We start from the raw sequence: 20,784 nt of genomic DNA, 5'->3' as shown, positions 1-20,784 counted from the left end.
TTTAATTAAACACAGCTGGACTCAAATGAACGAGTAGAACCATGTCAAGGAAGATCACAAGGAGATGGACAGCATGTGACTTAAATATGAGTGTCTAAGCAAAGGGTCTGAAAACCTATGAAAATGTGATATTTCAATTTTTATTTTTTAATAAATTTGCAAAAATTTCTACATTTCTGTTTTTTTTCAGTCACGATGGGGTGCAGAGTGTACATTAATGACAAAAATATTAACTTTTTTTTGAATTTACCAAATGGCTGCAATGAAACAGAGTGAAAAATTTAAAGGGGTCTGAATACTTTCCGTACCCACTGTACATCAATCAGCGTAGCTCCTCCAGCTCTATAACATACTGCCTGCAGATCAGATAACATTTTTAGGTGATAAGGCGATATGGGGATCACATGTGGTTTTCCTTATGATGTCATGTTTAATAATGGTTGCAACATGTATTAATTGAATCTTTTCCTCTTTGTACCATTCCCTGTGCCATCCCATTCTCACCTCACCTGTGTTTCATCTCTGCTCTGACTTGTCTTTGTATTGCTTCTGTGGTTCTGTGTCCCCTTCCAATCCTCCTCTATTCCTCCTTTACTTCCTAACTTTCCTCCTTTCTCCTGCCCTTCTCGGTCTGTCCTTCCTCCCACCATGCTGTCTGCCGCTGGTCTCCGTGATGCCGTTTGAACCGCTTCACCTGTTTGTCTGTCATCAGCTGAGGAGCCGCGCTCCTTCACCCCGGAACGGTTACCTGCCCGTATGTAGCATTCTTATTTCACATGATCTGTGTGTGTATTGCATTGCTGGTATCTCAGCGTCCTTTATGTAGAGCCATTGTCTGATCAGTTCATTCCATTTGGCATCGCTATCCGATGTGTGGTGCATTTATTCAGTATCTATCAGACCGCCGAGACCCAAACCTGCTCCGGATCTCAGATGAGGAGACAGGAAGCCAAGTTGCTGCAGTTTTATAATGAAGGGGAGGGTCCTTCACTGAGAAGGGACGCACATCGTCACTGCAATGAGTTAACCCCAGCATGACCAGAACAGACCCGGCGGTCAGGGGTGCATCGTCAGATATAGCCGAAGTGCCTCACAGACCGCCGAGACCCAAACCAACCACCAGGAGCTCCCATGCAATGACTGACACCACAACCATCAACTTGAAAACCTTTACTTTTATTTAACATCAGTAAACCAGACTTAGTTATCTTTTTTTTTTTGGCAGGGGTCAGTCACAGCTTTAAACATATGGCCCGAGGGGCCTATAAACTTGCCATGAAGCACTTTGCCCTCCGGGGGCAAGTTTGCCTTCAAAAGGATACTTGGCAACATCAGTCCGCCAAGAAGGAGCAGGTCGCTAGACCATGCTCCAACTCCCACCACCAGCATGTTCAAAGACTGTTATATCCCATCCTGAAGGCCGGACAGAAAAATATCCAAACCGATATCTGTTAAATGAGCTCCATCAGGCAACATAAGCCGGGAACTATCCCCCTCAAGCTGTCGATGACAAACCACCACACCTGCTTTGAATCTCACAAAGCAGGAGATTCTATTGTTTAGAGTGTGGCGAGTGCGCTCGATTGCTGTTTCAGTGGTGCCTTGCCATGTCGCACGTGGGATAACTTCCGACCGTCAGTCCATGGATACATCTCCAATGTACGTCTATGCCATAAAAGCCTAGACCTCTCCCGCCAGGGAGATTTTCTGCACGCTGGGTTGCCCAAAAAACGTAGAAGGGCCCCAAGATCCAAACGCTGGGTCTTTCACCCCCTACGAGGAAAAATATGTTAGTCAACTGTAATTGAATAAATCATTAATCAAGCACCAACTCTGGCCTTATGTAACTGTGAAAACAAGAGGAATGCCACCTGCCAATATGCTGAATCTCAGAGTCAGGCAAACCGTCCCGAGAGGCTCAGTGGCGGCCCCAATTCGGAATGAATGGGTACCATCGTCCCGAGAGGGTAAATCCAAAAGGCATATAATTCTCCTCAGAATTGAAAGGAATTGGAAACTTGTGAGGGGGGAACCGTCCTCATGGGCAAAAAAAAAAAAAAAAAAGGCTGGAGCTACGAATCGACATGTATTGACTGATCAATTGAAAAGGGGCAAACCCGTCCTTTTATGGAAAAAATCAGGAGCCAGTGTCTAAACTAAATGGATCAGTTTTTGACCGATGTATGTGTATCTGCAGGCCCCCATTACATATTGCTACATCGTCATGCTACAGACCACCAGATTTCTTAGCGGAAAGGGGAACCAACTCACTAACACGAAGTGCACCAAAAAATGCCAGACCAAAAGCAGCGGAGAGGAGGGTCAACTCGTAAGGGGAGGAGCAAATGGAGGTAGAATTTTAAATGATGCGCTTTAGAAGAGAAAAAAGAAATTGGGCGCCTCTTTTTACCACAAGTGTGCCCCTGTCTCCATCCACGAATGGTCTGGCAAATAAAGGATTTGGTAATATCAGTCCATCCGCGGAGCCTAAAATGGAAAGCAATCCCGGAGAGGCGATGCTGAGCAACCACACTGGACAGGCCAGAACTGAATAAGCTATACAAGTAAGAACTTGTCACCTCTAAGCGAATGGTGTCGGATGGCTCGACGGGTCTGCCCCTTGCAAACGTACACCACTCATTCCAAGCCTTACCGTAAGCAGCCCACATGGATGGAGCTAGGGAATTTCTGACCAGCGGCATGAGCTGTTCTCTACCACTTCCTACATGTAGTCCAGGCAACGCTGGCCTTCCTGATCCGGGGTGGGATACAACTCCCGGAACATCTGGAAATCAAAGCGAGAGAGAGCATCAGCTAACAAATTACGAACACCTGGAACATGGCATGCCCTAAAGCATATATTGAAAGTTAGGCATTTTGGGACTATGAATCGAATTAAGTTGATGACCTGAAGGAAAGAGGATGTCAAATTATTTATGGATAAGAAGACACTCATGTTGTCCGTCCAAAAGACAATGCGTTTATTACACAGAATGGGTCCCCAGCAATGGGAAAAAACTCTAGCAGCGTTAAATTTTTTTTTTCTTTTTTTCTACTCAACCTCTGGATTCCAGACATCTTTCGGCACACCAGGAGTTACCATAAATCACGCCGAAACCAATGGAACTGGTGGCATCAGAATACAGGGAAATGTCGTGACTGGTTTGTTCAAGAGATTAAAAACAGGTCATGCCATTATAATTAACTAGGATGTGTTTCCAGACCATCAAATCATCATGAAGAGCAGGTGTGATTCTGATCCTATGATGAGGCAGCCTGACTCCTCTAATGGCCAAGGATAATCACCTAGAAAAAATCCTGCCAATCGGCATAACGCTGCAAGCAAAAGCGAGGAAGGACTGCATTTGTAAAAGGGTGTTTCTTACAGAACAAAAACAGTTAACCATTCCTAACAATTTTTTGATTTTATCTAATGGCAAATGAAAAGTCATGTATACCGAATCAATCTAAATGCCTAGAAAGGATAGGGTAGTTACTGGTCCTACCGGTTTATCAGGGGATAGGGGAACTCCAAAACTCTCCATCATTTGACAAAACTTTTCCAAAATGGCTAGACAGGAATCGGAACCGTGGGGTCCGACTAAGAAAAAATCATCAAGATAGTGCGATCCAGACTCCATTTTAACGACCCACTCCAGGAACAAGCTGAACAACTCAAAATAGTGGCATGAGATAGAGCATCCCATTTGCAGACAAGTATCATAATAGAACGCCCAATCCACGAAACAGCCCTGAAGGTGGTGACAATCAGGGTGAACCGGAAGAAGGGGAAAACCTGACAATGTCAGATTTTGCCATTAAAGCCCAGGGCCAGCGTCCCTAACTGATGCAACCGCTCTGTCGAAAGAGACATAAGAGACGTATGCCGTCATATCCTGTTGAGCCTCTTGGGTGGGAGAGATGGTATATTTAACAATATTTTCCCGGATCCTTTTTTTTTTTTGTCACAACACCCAGCGGGGAAATCTGCAGGTTGTAAAAGGGGGGTGAAGAGAAAGGACCACGAAGTCTCCCCTGATCCACCTCTTTCTGAAATTTTACGGACAAAATGTGGGGCAGATCACGGGCTGAACTCAGGTTTGTAGAAAAATAGGAGTACGGGATAAATTAAAAGGGATAAAGAAACCAAAGGTAAAACCACAACGTATTTGGGAAGCTGCATTCTGCTTGGGATACCTGTCGAGCTAAGGTCCCATCGCGGCTACGCTCACTGGGGTCCTTGGTCTCAGGCGGACCGAGAGGTTTTGTTGCTGATTGCTTGGATGGGAGACGGGAGCAATTTGCTGCCATGTGGGGGCCTGTACAAGCAGAGCACTCGCGTTTGTATTTACATAATCCATAGAAACGGCAATGCCCTTCATTGAAGAGCCAGCACCTCAGTTGGCATTGGGGCCAGTGACCGTGGCCTGAAAGGGGTTTTGCTTTTGAGCCATCATCAAGCGGAGCCATGAGTCTGTGGCCTTGATGCCCCATCTTAACTGGGGCTGGATGGCTAGACGACAAAATTCCTCATTGTAACGCCACCACGCGCACCGCCATGACCTTTATAAGAATTATAAATAGTGTCCATATAAATGAACATCTCTGAGAAACGTACGGGGAGTTTTTGTCCCATGATACAACCCAGGACGAAGAAGGCTTGAAGCCAGTTGTTTATTGTTTTCGCTACTTTGGGTTTCCATTCATAGGGGCGATCCGTAGGACGACGCTCTCTATCGATGGTATGCTGATCAGGAGAGACTAATGTCAAAATATCGACATAGTCATTTGCCCAAATTAACTAAAATTTCAGGTTTCAGATGTGAACCCAGGGGAGTAACGCCGCAATAAAAACATCTTTATTGATATCAGCTTGTGTAGGGGAGGGGGTCCTGGACTGGAACATTGTTGCTAAGCAGAAGTGGGTTTACTAGTATTTTATTACCATGATCTAGGAATGTTTTTAAGGCTTCCATCAGTGCCTTAGGGTCTCCCATTCCACCCCATACACCCGCATACTGGTACTCACCACAAACTTGAGGCGTTGGATCTGACGGATTGATAACAGATTCAGCGTTACTGTGATGAGATGCATCAGTATGATGAGAGTCACGATGGCTATGCCTGCGTGACGACACAGATGCATCTGTTAATTCTGGTGAAGATGCATGCGATCGCTGGTGAGATGACCAGAATGGCGATGTTCCCTGGATGAATGGGAATGATGAGAGGACTGGCGACTACGAGCCGTCCTCGAGCGGCGACGTTGAGGGGGGCTGTGGGATGAAAATGAGGGTCTGTAGTAGCGGTTACCGCGCTCATCACGTCGTAAATGAGCCGGGGACCCAGCAGCTGGCAGTGTTCTGGAAGGCGCTGTCGAAGGTATTATTTGTGAGGAAGTCAGTGATGGAAAGGTGCATGTATTGGGGCCGTTGGTGGGATAATGCAGGTGGAAACTGCGCTGAGGTCTGCGGCAGGATTGGTGCTATTACAGCAGGGGCTGGTTGGGTATATGTTAAGGTACTGTCACACTTAGCGATGCACCAGCGATCCCGACCAGTGATATGACGCTGGTACATCGCTAAGTGGTCGCTAGTGAGCTGCCACACAGGCAGATCTCACCAGCGACATCGCTGGGGACGGGGGTCGCTACTTACCTGTCACACCAGGCGATCCTGCGTCCTCCCGCCCGCGTCCACGCTCGTCGCTCGTCTCTCCACGGGAAGCGCCGCAGGAAGCTGACGACGAGAAACAGTCCTGAACGTTCTCGCGCGATCAGCGATAACCAGCGGGGGAGTGGGTTGTAGGTAAGTATCACACAGAGATATCGCTAGCAATATCGCTATAACGTCACAAGTTATAGCGATATTGCTAGCGATATCGCTTAGTGTGACAGACCCTTTAGATAACTGCTGTGAATGCAAGCGATTTCTATTTAGCTGAACTGTGCAAAGGTGGGGGCAGTGAGTGAGGCTGAGTGCACACAGGCGGAGATGGCTGCTGTAGGGGAGGAGGAGGGGAAGTAATCACACGTGGTGCTGAAAGCCTGGATAGTAATGCAGGATCATCAGCCACCTCATGTCAGATAAGATGGGGGGGAGCTCCGGCATTTCTGCTATGTAGGCTCCTGGAGGCTGTGATTGATGGGCTCAGCCGCTCTGGCGATGCACCAGCGATCCCGACAACGATATGGATCGCTCGTGCATCGCTAAGTGGTCGCTAGTGAGCTGCCACACAGGCAGATCTCACCAGCGACATCGCTGGGGACGGGGATCGCTACTTACCTGTCAGACGCGGCGATCCTGACGTCCTCTGCCCGCGTCCACGCATCGCTCGTCGGTGCCACAGGAAGCCCAGCAGGAAGCTGACAACGAGAAACGGTCCACGACGTTCTCGCGCGACCAGCGATGGACAGCGGGGGAGCGGTCGGAGGTAAGTATCAGACATAGCGATATCACTAGCAATATCGCTATAACGTCACAAAATCGGTGACGTTACAGCGATATTGCTAGCGATATCGCTATGTGTAACGGGGGCTTTAGTCTCTGAGCCTCAGATGTTAAGGTGCTGTGTTCTTCCAAAATGCTGGAGAGCCAGGTAGCACCTTTTCTTCTGATTCTCTCCAAGACCACATCATAGAGGGGTCAGTCATCTTCTTACTGGCAGAGCAACCTGCTCCAAATGTCAGATGAGGAGAGAGACAGGCAGCCAAGTTGCTGCAGTTTTATAATGAAGGGGAGGGTCCTTCACTGAGAAGGGACTCACATCCGGAACACCACTGCAATGCGTTAACCCCAGCATGACCAGAACGGGCCCGGCGGTCAGGGGTGCATCGTCAGATATAGCCGAAGTGCCCCACATTGAGGTGTCGTACCGAACAAGTGTCTCGATGACCATCCCTCTCATCTTACTGATTGGTTATAGCCAATTCTGACACACAAAATACCAGGAGAATCTTGCCAGCGCTCACTGGTCTAGGCAAGAGATAATCTCTCCTCTTGAGTCATCCCACAATCAGACATTGTGACCACTGCCCACCAAGCATAGGCGAGAGGAATTCCCATTGAGGACTAGTTTCACTTCAATAAGGCAACTTGTAAGGTATAAGAAAGTCATTTTGGATGTGTGTATACTTGACTCTGGTCTATTAACATACAATATGAGTACATCTACTGTACATTGGACCGGGGTGATATCTGCAGTGTCAAAATCCTCACCAAAATGTGCCGATGTGCGCAGATAAGTTGCAGATTTGCCCTTTAGTAAATATCCGCAGAAAAAGTCAATTCCTGCTAATTGTTTCTACAGCTCGTTGACACCATTTCCTAAAATCTACAGCACTACTACTGTAATAATTGCATCAAGATTAATTATTGTGAGTGAGAAAACCAGACGTCAGAATTACTTAACTTCCCAAACCAGTGCCTAAGCTCATACAGACTGACAAAATATAGTTTGACGCCTCACTAAACACCTAAGAATAATTATGACCATTACATTTCCCCAAATTAGAAATGTATTATTAAATGTATTATTAATGGGGGGAGGAATGTTTTTTTTTTATCCATTGGATAGAGAAAACTGAGCAATCCAGAGAACAAGGCCCTGCAGAGCGTGCACATCTCTGCTCGGTTCAGTCTCTGCGGATCTGCCATAGATAGCCGACTACAGTGCTCAACTTTTTCCATCAATCCTGGAAACTATGAATGGATTGCGTGCCGGTCTGCTTGCCTGACCTCCGCTGAATTCGGAGCCCTGTTCTCAAGATTGCTGGGGGTTCAGAGCAGTCACACCACCAGCCATCTGTCAGTTATCCCATATCTTGTGGATAGAGGATAACTTTTAACCTGACCACAGTCCAGACCCCTAAAATTGATTCAGATCCCAGATTTCACCCCCCCAAAAAAATGTAACTAGCACTCCTAGGTCCTCTTCATTTCCAAAGGCCACCTCATAGAAGATCCGTACACTAGCAAGTGGCAAGACCTTGTGTGTCAATCCCCCGGTAATAGTTTCCATTCCATCATAGACTAATACACCATCCAGTGCATCTATGGCATGAGGACAGGTCTGTAGTGTCCATACGGCCAGCATCTAAAGTCCAGATTTGGACCGCAGTCTACCAGTTGAGTACCGGTGTGCTCAGCACTCTTTGTGTACTTGTATAATGCACCCATGCAGCAATGTACTCTAACTTTGGCATGCAACGGACATGTCACAAAGAAAATCCTCACAGTGTATCAGCACCAAGTAATAGACCCGAGAACATGAATCCACAATAAATCATGTACAAGTACAGATGATGGTAAAAAATGTCTGTCTCCGTAGTATAAAGTCAGAAATGTGTTCTCCCAAGTTACACCAAGGACAGGCTTTTCTTTGTAAATTCTACCTGGACTTAGGTATCACTATCCAGGATCCTTTCTACAATTCTTTCTTAAAAAAGTTTTCTCAGAAGGATCTAGAATACATTAAAAAGCAATTTAAAAAAAAAAACAGGCAAATTCCATTGACATGAAGTGAATATTAAGATCAGTTACAAATATTCAACTACCCAAATCTCTTTACTGTATTCATGCAATGACTTATTCTAATCACAATGTGGATACTAACCAAAATCAGGGAATCAGACAGCTTATTTGAGCTGAACGAACCATGAGCGGCCTTAGTGAGGTCAGGTTCTGTTCTCCTTGCTCCCCTAGACTGATAGATTGCTCCCCCTATGTATGTATAGGGACAGGCCTGTCACTCAAAGGGAGCTGGGGTGGGGGAGATGCTACCAGAGACCTGCCTCTTCTTCTAGTCAAACGGCTGGGTTTTAAAATGTATGGTTTTTCTCTGAAATTCTGCAGACTCGTTGGCAATGCAAGTCAATGAGTCCATGAAAGAAATTGGACCTCACTCAGATGACATCCAAGTGCAGTCACGTTTTCATTTTTCCCCCCTACACATTCAAGAAAAACGATTGTCCCTCAGATCAAAGTTTTATCAGCATAATCGGACCGTTTTTCTCAGATGCGGAGAAATCGGTTGTGTGAACCTACTATCACCGTCACATGACACATATCATGGATTGCTAGTTTACCCCTAGTTTCTAGAAAATCAGCATTCCTGCCTAGCAATGATGGAGCTAAGCGATAATTTTGTGGCATAGTTAGGGGATATTCTAGATGGAAAATCTGTTGAAGGTTACAGGACCCCCCAGTATGGATGAAATTTTATCGAGTCTCTCCCACATATCGCATTTACAATCCACTGAAAATTGAGCAACAACGCAAATTTTTAAATCAATTTATGCTGCAGATCTTACTCTTCACATGAAATCTGGGCTAAATCAGCAGTGTTTCTGTAAGGATTTGCACACAATTAGGTGCGGGTGTTGGTGCTTCAGATATCGCCCTAGAATTTCCACATTTCCAGATGAATGTGCAGATTTATCAACCACTGTGTCACCACTTTTGCCCACTAGATGGCAGAAGAGCACTAGTTTGGCATCCCTAAATATTGCTTTTTAGGTTTTTGGGTGCTAGGATTTTGGGTAGCTTCTTACCTAGCTCATAGTATTGTAAACCAGACAAAAGAAGAGTGTGTGCGTCAATGTAGTTTGCATTACTAACTATTAGTGTACCTTAAATCATGTGCAGTAGTTTTCAGTGCTCTGTCAGCAGATTCTTTGTGGCCGGTTATAGTTTGTAAGTAATTTGTTAGTAGCATATGAAGTTACTAAGATTGTTGGCTTTCTTATTCCAGCCTATTACCGATGGTAGCCCCATGAAGCGTTCAGTTTCCACCCTGGCTCCCACGCAACGTCCTCAGCTGTATGAATATTCCTTAGAGAGGGTGCCACATGAGCGCAGCCACCAGCACCACCATCGCTGCCACCGGCGTAAGGAGAAAAAGCAAAAATCAATGGAGAGGTCACCGCAAAATGAAGACATAGGTAATGTATGATACAGGAAAGATATATATCTTTGTACCATGTTAGTCAGTAGATAGAAAAATATTAAGAATTGAGAGTCCTCAGTGGTTGATACCTTTTAATGGCTAACTGATTTTGTATTAGTCTAGCCTGAGGAAGAGACCTGAGTAGTCTGGAAAGCTTGCAATGTGTTACCATCTTTTCAGTTAGCCATTAAAAGGTCTCTCAATTCTGAATATTTTTCTAGGTAATGTATGAGTGTTTGACTTCAGAAACTTCATCCGCAGTACATAAATGATTGAGTGACGAATAGAGTTAATGCAGGGGCAGACATATCATTGGTGCAGCCACACAGAGGCCTTAGAGTTAAGGGGGCCACTACCACCTCCAAATCAACAAGGACCTTCTGTTATAGCAGACTGCAAAGGGCCTATATAGTGTTTTTTACACAGGGGCCCTTTTCTGTCTGTGTCCACCAATGGGTTAATGTGTCATTGCAATTAAAGGTGGTGTTTCAGGTCCTGTATAAGAAGACAGCATAGGGTAGTATTGGTATTGTCATGTAACTGCTATCAGGAGACATACAGAAATGTTGTGAGTCCTGCACCACCACTAATACATAGAGCCTTTGAGTCCTGCACCCCTACCACTAATAAATAGCGTTCATTTATCCTTGCGGAATGTACCCATAGTTGATGTTGGGTTTTAAGGACTAATATGTATACACTAATAAATAGAGCCTGTGAGTCCTGCGCCCCCTACAACTAATAGAGAAAGGCTGTGAGTCCTGTACCCTCTACCACTAATAGAGAAAGCTTATGAGTCCTGCACCCCCCAGCACTAATAGAGCAACCCTGTGAGTCCTGCACCCCCTACCACTAATAGAGAAAGCCTGGAAGTCCTGCACCCCTTACCATTAAGAGAGAGCCTATGAGTCATGCACCCCCTACCACTAATACATAGACTGTGAGTCCAGCACCCCCTACCACTAACTGAGAAAGCCTATGAGTCCTGCACCCCTACCACTAATAGAGCAACCCTGTGAGTCCTGCACCCCCTACCACTAATGGAGAAAGCCTGGAAGTCCTGCACCCCCTACCATTAAGAGAGAGCTTGTGAGTCATGCACCCCCTACCACTAATACATAGACTGTGAGTCCGGCACCCCCTACCACTATTTGAGAAAGCCTATGAGTCATGCACCCCTACCACTAATAGAGCAACCCTGTGAGTCCTGCACCCCCTACCACTAATGGAGAAAGCCTGGAAGTCCTGCACCCCCTACCATTAAGAGAGAGTCTGTGAGTCATGCACCCCTTACCACTAACAGAGAGACCATGTGAGCCCTGTACACCTACAACTACTAGAGAAAGCCTGTGAGTACTGAACCCCTATGACTAATGGAGAAAGCCTGTGAGTACTGAACCGCTTACCATTAAGAGAGAGCCTGTGAGTCATGCAATCCCTACCACTAATACATAGGGGGATGCAAGACTCACAGGCTCTATCACGAAGGCCGGGGTCACACTTAACGTATGGAAAATCGGTTCGCGTCTCCCTGCCGAGAGTCGCACAAGGGTTCTTCGTATTTTCATCCGTGTATAATGCGTTAGCATGATGCATGATGCGATTTTCTCCCACCTACGTATCCGTAAGACATGCGTATGACTTTACTTTTCTCACTGATTTTCCCCATCGAATGTAATGGCTCAATAAGCTGAAATGAGGAAGATGTGTGCATATTTGTCGCAAGCTAGATAAATGGTCCGTGTGGCGTCTTAGTTTTTCTTGCACCCATAGGCTTGCATTGGTGAGTCTCGAATGATATACTTGTACAGTCGCAGCATGCTGCAATTTTAAACGCATGTTGAATACGCCTGAGAAAAAATGCGGTGATGTGAGCTGCCCTATAGATTAACACTGGTGCGATTGCTATGCAATGTTTTCTCGCATAGTAGTCATCCGTATTCTATGGTAGTGTGACTCCGGCCTAACAGAGAGACCCTGTGAGTCATGCACCTCCTATGGCGATATGTGGTCATTTCTTGAAGAAAAAGTGCTTGACACTTTGAAACGTGATAAATAAAAACCACATGAATAAATCCCTGAGAATTGACGTCTTCCATACACAGCAGCGTGGGAGGTATCCACAAATTATTTCTATTGTCACAATAGAAAAAGCTTGTAAGTCCTGTACCCCTTACCACTAAAAGAAAAATCCTATGAGTCCTGCACCCCGTACCACTAATAGCGAAAGACTGAGTTCTGCACCCCTTACCAGTAATAGAGAAAGCCTGTGAGCCCTGCACCCCCTTACCACTGATTGAGAAAACCTGTGAGTCCTGCACCCCCTACCACTAATACATAGAGCCCGTGAGTCATGCACCCCCTACCACTGATACATAGAGACTGTGAGTCCTGCACCCCCTACCACTAATTGTGAAAGCCTATGAATCCTGCACCCCCTACCACTCATAGAGCAACCATGTGAATCCTGCAACCCCTACCACTAATGGAGAAAGCCTGGAAGTTCTGCACCCCCTACCATTAAGAGAGAGCATGTAAGTCATGTGTGGCGCCCCTGAGGCTCAGTCGCCACAGAGGTACTGCACCTCCTCCTGAGGTGTGGTATCCCACCATCCAGGTAAGGTGGAGACTCCTGACCACACTCTAACACCTGCACCCCACACCACAAAGTAGTGTAGCAAAGCACCTTCGGCGGCTCCCTGCTTGGAGTATAGCAAAGCACCCATTGGTGGCTCCCTGCTTGGAACACGAAACGTGCTGGGAGGTGGGTGGAATTAGTGGACATTACAAAGAGCGGGAAGAGTTTAGGATTAGAAGTCAGTTGGTTAGGGAGTTGGAGAGAGGAAGATCCCTGGAGAGAGGGATAGATGGATGGAAGTGCTGCAGCAGATCCCAGTGACCTGGGTCTGCTGGCACGGGAAAGGAAGAGAGAGCTAGCAACATAGACTGAAAGCCAGATTCTCCATAGAAAGAAAGATTAGTACGGAACGTGAGGAGTAAAAGGGAACATAGGACGTGGGTTAGAAGAGAACCCTTCCTAGATGTTCCAAGCGCAAGGCCGGGGCCCGGTCCCCGAGGTTGTATGGATACTAATGGTCCTGCAGCAGACACCGGAGGAATAGAAGTAGTGATCACTTTATTCCCACACAAGACTTGGGGGCACAACAACAACTGGATAGTGAGCCGGGACGTAGTAGCTAGAAGTCTCCGAAGCAGGCTACAGCTGTCTGCCGTACAAGTAGAGTTCATAAGAACATCGGACAGGAGGAACTCCAGTGTAACTCAGTACTAGGAGTACTTCATTTAAAGGCGCTATAAGAGGAGACGTTCAGAAAAGGCACATGTTGGCGGAGTGTTGGAAAGGAGTATTCCATCTGGCCTGGAGGTTGACTGAGTCCCTGACCCGGAGGACAAGGCACGGAGGCAAGCACCTGTTCGTACAACAGACTGTGAGTAAAGCTTTGGAACTACATGCCCTGGTGTCCTTCACTTATTCCCTGCGCCAGCCCGCCTAGCACCTCTGCCACCTCTGTGCCTGACACTACACCATCTACATGTCACTTCACCTACACTGCCCTGGGACTCCAGCCCTGCCTGTGGAGGGCTATAACATCACTGCTGCACCACACCATCTGTCCCAGAGGATCTGTCTGCAGCATCGGCTTACATCTTCATTGCCGAACACCACAGGTGGCGTCACGAATCACTTATACACTTTCATCACCATAAGCACACTGATACAACCCCTTTTACAATGGGCGCCCAGGGCCGTGGGCCGGGTTACAGCTGCCGTGACATCTCCCACTGAAGCTCATCGGGCCCGGTACCGAGTACCCCACAGCCCTGGGTGTGAGGGCGTCCCATTTTTGGCGTCACGAGCAGGATGACGAGATCCGATGCCATCGAGTTCAAATGAATGCTAAAAATGGCCACCGGTGCGGTGAAGAAGGGCGTGACAATATGGGTGGTCCTAAGAAAAGACCGCAAACTGTCCTGGGCCTCCCCTGTCTGAACTTCTATGCGACAGCAACATGGCCCACCCCCCGAGGGGTTCGTATACGGGCTTGGTATGGAGGAGTAGGAAGAAGACGCCGCCCTCAGAAGGAGGGGCGAGAACCAGTGGCGGGAAAAGAGCCCAGGAAGGAGGAAGAACACCAGAACGCCATATTGGAAGGAGAAGGGAGGAGGCCTGAGGAGTGTGAGGAGGTTGAGCTGAATCTCCCCGTCGCAATGGCTGAAGGCTCTGACCCGGCTTCCAGGATGGACTGTCAACAGCTGGAGCAGGAGATTGCCCTGTTGACTCACGAACTGCAGATGAAGTAGGAGGCGCTATGGAGGAAGAAGTGGCAGCCCGCCCTGGAGGGGCCTACACCCGCGGTACCCCAGTCACCGGTACCTGCCATCGCTGCACCGGATCTCCCCCAGGCAAACCCTGTAGAGCCTGCGACTGCTGCCATACCACCGGCAGCATCTCCTGCAATCTCTCCGTTGCCACTGCTGCAGTGTGAGGCGCTGGGAGCTGAAGCAGAGGAAGAGGAGCTCCCGCCTGGACCTGACGCGGCCGCTCAGGTCCCACCGGAGACCCCCGTGGACCGGACAACCACAACTACCACCGCTACCCCTGTGGATACCCCTGCAGCTGCCCACCATCTCAGGCCTGCACCGGAACCGCAACACCGCCAGGAGGCACCAGGTATGGCCGCCGGCCCTGAAGTTAGAGAAGCCACTGGGTGCCCGCCGGCCAGAGCAGCCTGAAAAGGTGGTGCTGGACTTGGTTTGGGACCGGGATATCAGTCCCCGGGGGGAAACATCTGAACCTCTGACAGTGGTGCCACGGTCCGCGGTGGGCAGGGGCTGGTCCCGGGAGGAGGAGGAGGAAGGTACAAGGGACTACTGTCAGGAAACCATCCGCCAACTGGCAGTTGAGCAGCGGGAGAGAGAACAGCGGAGGTTGGCTGTGCTGGGCTCTGACCTGGACCACAAGGAGAGAGCCCGTGTGGGTCCCGGGATTCGGCAGGATGGGGCCAGGTCCTTAATGTGAATCATGAGCGGGGGTTAGGCTTCATCGCAGACCCTACATGGATCTCTGACCTGTTCTTTAGCCGAAGAGATGTGGAGTCTCATCTCTGGAAAGGACACCCTGCTTGAGACCTGCAATCGGGGGAATATGTGACTTTCACACGGCATGAAGGGCTCCGGGGCTGGTACGCTTTAAACGTATGCTGGATACCAGAGGATTTCCTCGCCACCTTCAGGAAGGAAAAGGCCTGCACTTCCCCGGTACCTCCCACCGTGATCACCAAAACTGTGTTGGTACCCACGCCCGTAAGCCAATCTGTACCAATCCAGCGTCCCTGGGTACAATTCACCACCCCTGCTGTACCTCAGGCAGCATTCTCGACCACTGCAATCGCATCTGGTGGACACCCAGAGCATCTCCCCTGGAAGCAGCCCAAGCAACCAGCTTCCAGAACCCCAGGAGGGGATCATTAGCTATAATGTTGATTTGAACTAACTTTTGTTGCCCAGGAGGGTATTTGCAAGTTTCCAGCTTTTCTATTTTTTCTATTTTTGATTATGATGTTTATTTGTTGATCCTGTTGTTGCCCAATTTGATTGGCAGTGTTCTTCTATTATTTGAACTGTGGAGATCATGGACGCTGAGTGATCCAGAACTGCTAATGTAAATAGTTTGCACCTCTTTAGGTGCTCTCTCTTGGTTTTACATAGGAACCTCACCTTGGAAAAAGGACTACCTCGTTATAAGGACATTTCCAGGCATGGTGGCCGGTCCAATGTCTACTCTTTGCACTTATTAATAATGCTTAGTATTTTTGAACAAGAAACTAGAAAGTGATAATGTGTAGTAACAGTATTAATGACAGATTTTATAGGGTTCGATTGAGAAACAAATATAGTGAATGTTTTACACTACGTTAATAAAGATGTGAGAATTGAATAAAAGTATGCAGGTGACGAACTAGGTGCTGACGGTTGTCACTCATTAAGGAAGTAGAAAGTGTAACAGATAACAGAAAAGAAATGTGTTGCTAGAAAATGTGTTCTGATAGTGAAAATGTCATGATCACGTGTGTCTGGACGCAGATGTTTCCGCAAGGCGAACCCATGTGACACACGTGACCCTGGATACACCGCCTCCAGTGGGGCGCATTTAAATAATAAAACGTGCAGGTGGATACGCCGCCTCCACCTGGCGAATTTGGGAATTACACGTTATACATAAAATCTGGAAACCCCGCCTCCAGTAAGGCGAATTTGAATAATAAAGGGGGAACCTTGGAAACTTTAACAATGGTGGGCCCTGCGATAGGGAATGGGGACATGGAGACCTCCTAAGCTCCCCTGAGCCAGTGTCCCTGCACTCCTTACATTCCCTAAACAGGCTCCGCACCTGTCGCCGCACGCGTACCTTAACGCCCTTGCTCACCCTGACCCTAAACCCTCACTAGGGAATGGGTCGGTGCGGAGACTAATCCCACCACTGCACTAATAACACACATGAGGAAAGAGACAATACAGGGGAAACACCACTTAGCTTTGCTCTGTTGCGTGCGCTCCTAGCAACAGAGCCCTCCACCTGAGTGCATCTTCTCCTCCACCTGGATCCATCACCATAACAGGATCCTTCACCTTAGTGCAGCCTTGGAGCAGAGTCCAACACCAGTTGCAGCTGCTTAGTACCAGAGTCCCAAGGAAGTGTTCAGCTTCTGCCACGAAGTCAAGCATGCTTGAGTCCAGCTCAGCAACCAAGTCCCACATGGTGAGTGCCACTCTCCATAGTAGCCACTCCACCAGCCCATGCAGACACTTCCCGCTGACACCATCACTGCGACTCCACCACACCATGCCAGCCCTTCCTGCAGACACCATTAGCTGGCACTCATTCTCTCTGGCTGACTGCGCAGGACTCCTCACCAGCTCCATCCTTCCTCCAGGCTCTCCAACTCAAAGTGAACAAACTCACAATATCACAGGCAGTGAGTGAACACCCTGAGCACACCTTTATAGGGTGTCACACCTGATCCATAATTAAGTGCAAAAAACCCTAAAGTGCAATACCATTCACCACCACCGAGGACAGTCAAGACACCTTGGAACTTTCCAAAGTAAAAAAAGTTCACCCAGTGCAATTTAAAACTGTCAGATCACTTCAGATCATGACAGAATTTGCTTCCATAGCACTTTAAATTAGGTAGCATAACTTTCAATATAAATAGACAGTTAAATTGTTTGCAACGTTCAAGAAACAGTGCCTCCCACATTGGGAAGTTTAGTATAAGATATGTTTATTATGCAATATAAAAAATTTGTATGTTTCTGTATTGTCAACTGTGTTTGCCTTGCAGCCCGCGGACGTGCTGTGTTTAACGGGGGGTATGTGGCGCCCCTGAGGCTCAGTCGCCACAGAGGTACTGCACCTCCTCCTGAGGTGTGGTATCCCACCATCCAGGTAAGGTGGAGACTCCTGACCACACTCCAACACCCGCACCCCACACCACAAAGTAGTGTAGCAAAGCACCTTTGGCGGCTCCCTGCTTGGAGTATAGCAAAACACCCATTGGTGGCTCCCTGCTTGGAACACGAAACATGCTGGGAGGTGGGTGGAGTTAGTGGACATTACAAAGAGCGGGAAGAGTTTTGGATTAGAAGTCAGTTGGTTAGGGAGTTGGTGAGAGGAAGATCCCTGGAGAGAGGGATAGATGGATGGAAGTGCTGCATCAGATCCCAGTGACCTGGGTCTGCTGGCACGGGAAAGGAAGAGAGAGAGAGCAACATAGACTGAAAGCCTGATTCTCCATAGAAAGAAAGATTAGTACGGAACGTGAGGAGTAAAAGGGAACAGAGGACGTGGGTTAGAAGAGAACCTTTCCTAGAAGTTCAAAGCGCAAGGCCGGGGCCCGGTCCCCAAGGTTGTATGAATACTAATGGTCCTGCAGCAGACACCGGAGGAATAGAAGTAGTGACCACTTTATTCCCACACAAGACTTGGGGGCACAACAACAACTGGATAGTGAGCCGGGACGTAGTAGCAAGAAGTCCCCGAAGTAGGCTACAGCTGTCTGCCATACAAGTAGAGTTCATAAGAACATCGGACAGGAGGAACTCCAGTGGAACTCAGTACTAGGAGTACTTCATTTAAAGGCGCTATAAGAGGAGACGTTCAGAAAAGGCACATGTTGGCGGAGTGTTGGAAAGGAGTATTCCATCTGGCCTGGAGGTTGACTGAGTCCCTGACCCGGAGGACACGGCATGGAGGCAGGCACCTGTTCGTACAACAGACTGTGAGTAAAGCTTTGGAACTACATGCCCTGGTGTCCTCCACTTATTCCCTGCGCCAGCCCGCCTAGCACAGCTGCCACCTCTGCGCCTGACACTACACCATCTACGTGTCACTTCACCTACACTGCCCTGGGACTCCAGCCCTGCCTGTGGAGGGCTATAACATCACTGCTGCACCACACCATCTGTCCCAGAGGATCTGTCTGCAGCGTCAGCTTACATCTTCATTGCCGAACACCACAGGTGGCGTCACGAATCACTTATAAACTTTCATCACCATAAGCACACTGATACAACCCCTTTTACAATGGGCGCCCAGGGCCGTGGGCCGGGTTACAGCTGCCGTGACATCTCCCACTGAAGCTCATCGGGCCCGGTACCGAGTACCCCACAGCCCTGGGTGTGAGGGCGTCCCACATGCACCCCCTTCCACTAAAACATAGAGACTGTGAGTCCTGCACCCCCTACTACTAATGGAGAAAGACTGTCAGTACTGCATCCCTACCACTAATGGAGGAAGCCTGTGAGTCATGCACCCCCTACCACTAACAGAGAGACCATGTGAGTCCTGTACACCTAATAGAGAAAGCCTGTGAGTCCTGCAACCCCTACCACTAATGGAGAAAGCCTATGAGTCCTGCACCTCCTAACACTAATGGAGAAAGCCTGGAAGTCCTGCACCACCTACCATTAAGAGAGAGCCTTTGATTCATGCACTCCCTACCACTAATACATAGGGGGTGCAAGACTCACAGGCTCTATCACTAACAGAGAGCCCCTGTGAGTCCTGCACCTCCTATGGTGATATGTGGTCATTTCCTGGATAAAAAGTGCTTGATGATTTGAAGCGTGATGAATAAAACCACATGTTTGAATAAATCCCTGAGAATTGATGTCTTCTATACACAGCAGCGTGGGAGGTATCCACAAATTATTCCTATCTTCACAATAGAAAAAGCTTGTGAGTCCTGTACCCCTTACCACTAATAGAAAAATCCTATGAGTCCTGCACCGCGTACCACTAATAGAGAAAGACTAAAAGTTCTGCACCTTATCACTAATATATAGACTGTGAGTTCCACGCCCCCTACCACTAATTGAGAAAGCCTGTGAGTCCTGCACCCTCTACCATTAATAGAGAGAACCTGTGAATCCTGCACCCCTACCACTAATTGAGAACACCTGTGAATCCTGCACCCTCTGCCATTAATAGAGAGAACCTGTGAGTCCTGCACCCCTACCACTAATTAATAATAATAATAATAATAATAATAATAAATTTTATTTCTATAGCGCAGACATATTCCGCAGCACTTTACATTTCAGAGGGGACTTCTACAGACAATAGACATTACAGCATAACAATAATCACATAGATGATAACAGATACCAAGAGGAATGAGGGCCCTGCTCGCAAGCTTACAATCTATAAGGAAAAAGGTAGACACGAAAGGTGGGTGGTAACAATTGCCCTGATTGTATGGACCAGCCATAATGTTAAGTGTGTAACAGTACGGACACAGAGGGCTAATGGATGCATAAAGCACATGGGAACATGATGCGGGGAACCTGGTTATGGTAAAACTTTTGGCTGTGCCACACAGGAATAGTTAGGTTAATACGTTGATGCATTAGGCCAGTCTGAATAAATACGTTTTTACGGCACGCTTACAATTGTAGGGATTGGGGACTAATCGTATTGACCTGGGAAGTGCATTCCAAAGAATTGGCGCAGCACGTGTATATTCTTGGAGACGGGAGTGGGAGGTTCTGATTATTGAGGATGCTAACCTAAGGTCATCAGCAGAACGGAGGGCGCGGGTAGGGTGGTATACTGAAACAAGGGAGGAGATGTAGGGTGGTGCTGAGCCATGGAGGGCTTTGTGGGTGAGGGTAATTAGTTTATACTGAATTCTGGAGTGGATGGGTAGCCAGTGTAATGACTGGCACAAGGTAGAGGTATCGGTGTAACGATTGGTGAGGAATATGGTCCTGGCTGCAGCATTCAAGACAGATTGGAGAGGGGAGAGTTTGGTAAGAGGGAGACCGATTAGAAAAGAGTTACAATAGTCGAGAAGAGAATGAATAAGATAAACAGTAAGAGTTTTTGCGGAGTCAAAAGTAAGAAAAGGTCGAATTCTAGAAATGTTTTTGAGGTGCAGATAACAAGAGCGAGCCAGTGATCGGATGTGCGGGGTGAATGAAAGCTCGGAGTCAAGTATGACCCCAAGACAGCGGGCATGTTGCTGGGGAGTAATAGTGGAACCACACACGGAAATGGCAAAGTCAGGTATAGGTACATTAGTAGCGGGAGGAAACACAAGGAGATCAGTCTTTGACAGGTTCAGTTTCAGATATAGTGAGGACATGATGTTAGATGCAGCGTTTAGACAATCGCTGGTGTTTTCTAGAAAGGCTGGCGTGATGTCAGGAGAAGAAGCGTATAATTGGGTGTCATCAGCATAGAGATGGTACTGGAAGCCAAATCTACTGATTGTTTGACCAATAAGGGCAGTGTACAAAGAGAAAAGGAGGGGG

General features: G+C 47.7%; 1 protein-coding gene and 1 long non-coding RNA gene across 2 annotated transcripts in view; one reads left to right on the top strand and one right to left on the bottom strand.

Moving 5' to 3' along the window:
* The window catches only part of CACNA1B (calcium voltage-gated channel subunit alpha1 B), a 443,201-nt gene that overhangs the window by 410,520 nt on the left and 11,897 nt on the right, over positions 1–20,784 (top strand). The window contains exon 44 of the mRNA XM_073541186.1: positions 9,751–9,940. Coding sequence (XP_073397287.1) covers positions 9,751–9,940 — 190 coding nt within the window. The remainder of the gene's footprint in view (positions 1–9,750; positions 9,941–20,784) is intronic.
* Positions 1,158–20,784, bottom strand: part of LOC141046643 (uncharacterized) — a 108,981-nt gene continuing 89,354 nt past the window's right edge. Inside the window, exons 3-4 of the long non-coding RNA XR_012219628.1 lie at positions 2,654–2,785; positions 1,158–1,773 (exon numbers count right to left, since the gene is read on the bottom strand). This is a non-coding gene — a long non-coding RNA (uncharacterized lncRNA). The remainder of the gene's footprint in view (positions 1,774–2,653; positions 2,786–20,784) is intronic.

This window comes from Dendrobates tinctorius, unplaced genomic scaffold (genome assembly GCF_039654945.1).
Source record: "Dendrobates tinctorius isolate UK_male_01 unplaced genomic scaffold, ASM3965494v1 ptg000120l, whole genome shotgun sequence".
NCBI lineage: Eukaryota > Metazoa > Chordata > Amphibia > Anura > Dendrobatidae > Dendrobates > Dendrobates tinctorius.
The sequence above is the reverse complement of the archived record's forward strand: the minus strand, read 5'-3'. Positions and strand labels throughout refer to the sequence as shown.